Here is a 2136-nt window from a genome sequence, read left to right as displayed (position 1 = left end):
GTATTAAATAGGTCTTAAATTTAACTTGTCTTAAGATGTAGGAACCCTGATTTAGGCGTCTCTTATAACAGGATCTAAGATAACTAATAAAAATAATTAAAAACACATCTAATCATTAAAAACTAAGAAGTCGTTGTATTGTCCTTACCTTTAGAATAAGTTGTTCATATCTACTTGGGCTCGAGTTGCCATCAGTTGAGGCCGCCATTTTGCACCATAATGTTAGTAAGAACGAACAAAAGGCTAGCAAATTTAAAAAAAACGTTTGATTTTGTTTATAGACAAACTGGCGTATGCACCTTTTGATAATTTTACATATTATGTTTCCTACATTTTTCATGAAACTAATCTTACCACTTGAAATATCACTATTTGTAAAGCATCTAGTAGACATTGTGTTCAGGAGGATCAAAGATTTATGAGCCCTGATAGCCACCGTAGAGATCCATCTTGGTCAGGGGTGGGTTTTTTAGTTAGTTGCAATAAGGAATCTCGACCACCAGATGGCACTGGATATTACACATTGTTCCTTTAAATAAGTGAACAGGTGATTTCAGAAAGACAGCTTTTCATAACACTAAGGCTGATAGGTGTACATGTGAGATCTGCAGGTGTTGTGTTATTGATGAGGGTTATTTAATTATTGGGGATGTTTGGGGGAGTCTAGTATTTAATTGTTCTGTCTGKGAGGCAGCTTGTAAGCTTAAAGAACCCAGACAGTGCAGATGATCAACAGTTTAGTAACGAATGTATTAATTTCAGTTTTACTGTTGTCCATATAATGTTGCACAGGTGTGGAGCGAGGTGAACCAGGCCGTGCTGGACTATGAAAACCGGGAATCCACCCCTAAACTGGCTAAACTYCTGAAGTTATTGCTGTGGGCTCAGAACGAGCTGGACCAGAAGAAAGTGAAATATCCTAAAATGACTGACCTCAGCACGGGGACCATCGAGGACCCCAAGTGACAAAAAAATGGACAAGAGCGACTGCTTTCCACTTCTCCTTAACTTATGATCAGTCAGTGACTGTGTGCAGACAGGTTACATTCATGTCTAAAACATAAGCTACTTTCTTTTTACGTATTCCATTCACGAGAGGCTTGACTCRTTGTGCAAACTGTATCTGCTGTATTTGAAAAAGTGGCAAATATTCWGTTCAATTACAAATTCAGGATTTTTAAATGCATCTGGGCGACAAGAACCTTACTGCTGTTTTATATTTTTAAAACCTATGCTCTTAGTATTATTTGTTGTGATCTTTTTTCTTTTTTTTTGTGAACTGAAAATTTATCTYGCCTCGAAAGAAAAGTGACAGTATAAATGAAATATACAGACTGTGTGAGTGTGAGAGAGAGAGCAGCAGAGTGTGATGATAAAGTGCTTACTTGCTGAATATGTTCAGATTGAGCTGTTGGATGGCATCAAATCGAAAATTAGTCTGAAATCGAAATTCATAAGCAGAATATTTTTTCCCCAAATTAATGGAAAGCTAGACTTTATTATTKTAATATAGTTTTAATTAATGCCTCTTTATGAGTTTTATTTACCTTGATGTGTGGCAGTTTGCTGTAAAGTTAGACCCATGATTTCAAACAGTGAAACTACAGTTCAGTTTCATTATATCCATAGGAAGAAATGTTATAAACTCATGTTTCATGTGTTTGTAGTTAAAGTTTGAAAGGAAAGGTTGGGATTCTTAGCTGAGCTTGCTGGGCCTGTTSTGAGCGCTGACGAGCTCCCATCATGCATCAGATGACCATGTTTGGGTTTATATTCCAGGGGTTTGATTCCCCAGTGATGGATGCAGGATTTATAATGACCCTGGGGAGACGGGGCTGCTTTGATCAACCTGGTTGAACTTAAGCTTAAACTGTCTGTGACATGCATATCCTTCAAATGCAAAAAGTCAAAGAAAACATCTTTATGTTTAAGAAAGTTGGAATAATTCACACGATTTAACCCATTTTGTCCCATAACTGGCATATTTTCTTTTGAGCTTGGCTCAGCCAAAGTGAAACAGGAAGTGACATCAAAGGGGAACTCTTTAAGAAAGAAAACTCTCCGGTCTTTGTTTATTGAAACAATATTATTTGAACTCTGACTCTTCATCCCTCTTATAGTGTCTCAAAATAATCT

General features: G+C 36.9%; 1 protein-coding gene across 1 annotated transcript in view; it reads left to right on the top strand.

Moving 5' to 3' along the window:
* The window catches only part of LOC106527731 (glucose-induced degradation protein 8 homolog), a 5360-nt gene extending 3618 nt beyond the window's left edge, over positions 1-1742 (top strand). Inside the window, exon 5 of the mRNA XM_014022719.1 lies at positions 793-1742. Within this exon, the coding sequence (XP_013878173.1) occupies positions 793-966 (174 nt within the window). The 3' untranslated portion in view covers positions 967-1742. The remainder of the gene's footprint in view (positions 1-792) is intronic.
* The last annotated feature ends 394 nt before the right edge of the window (positions 1743-2136 follow it).

Source organism: Austrofundulus limnaeus, unplaced genomic scaffold (genome assembly GCF_001266775.1).
Source record: "Austrofundulus limnaeus strain Quisiro unplaced genomic scaffold, Austrofundulus_limnaeus-1.0 Scaffold339, whole genome shotgun sequence".
Taxonomy (NCBI): Eukaryota; Metazoa; Chordata; class Actinopteri; order Cyprinodontiformes; family Rivulidae; genus Austrofundulus; species Austrofundulus limnaeus.
Note: the sequence above shows the minus strand (reverse complement) of the source record. Positions and strands in the feature narration are given on the sequence as shown.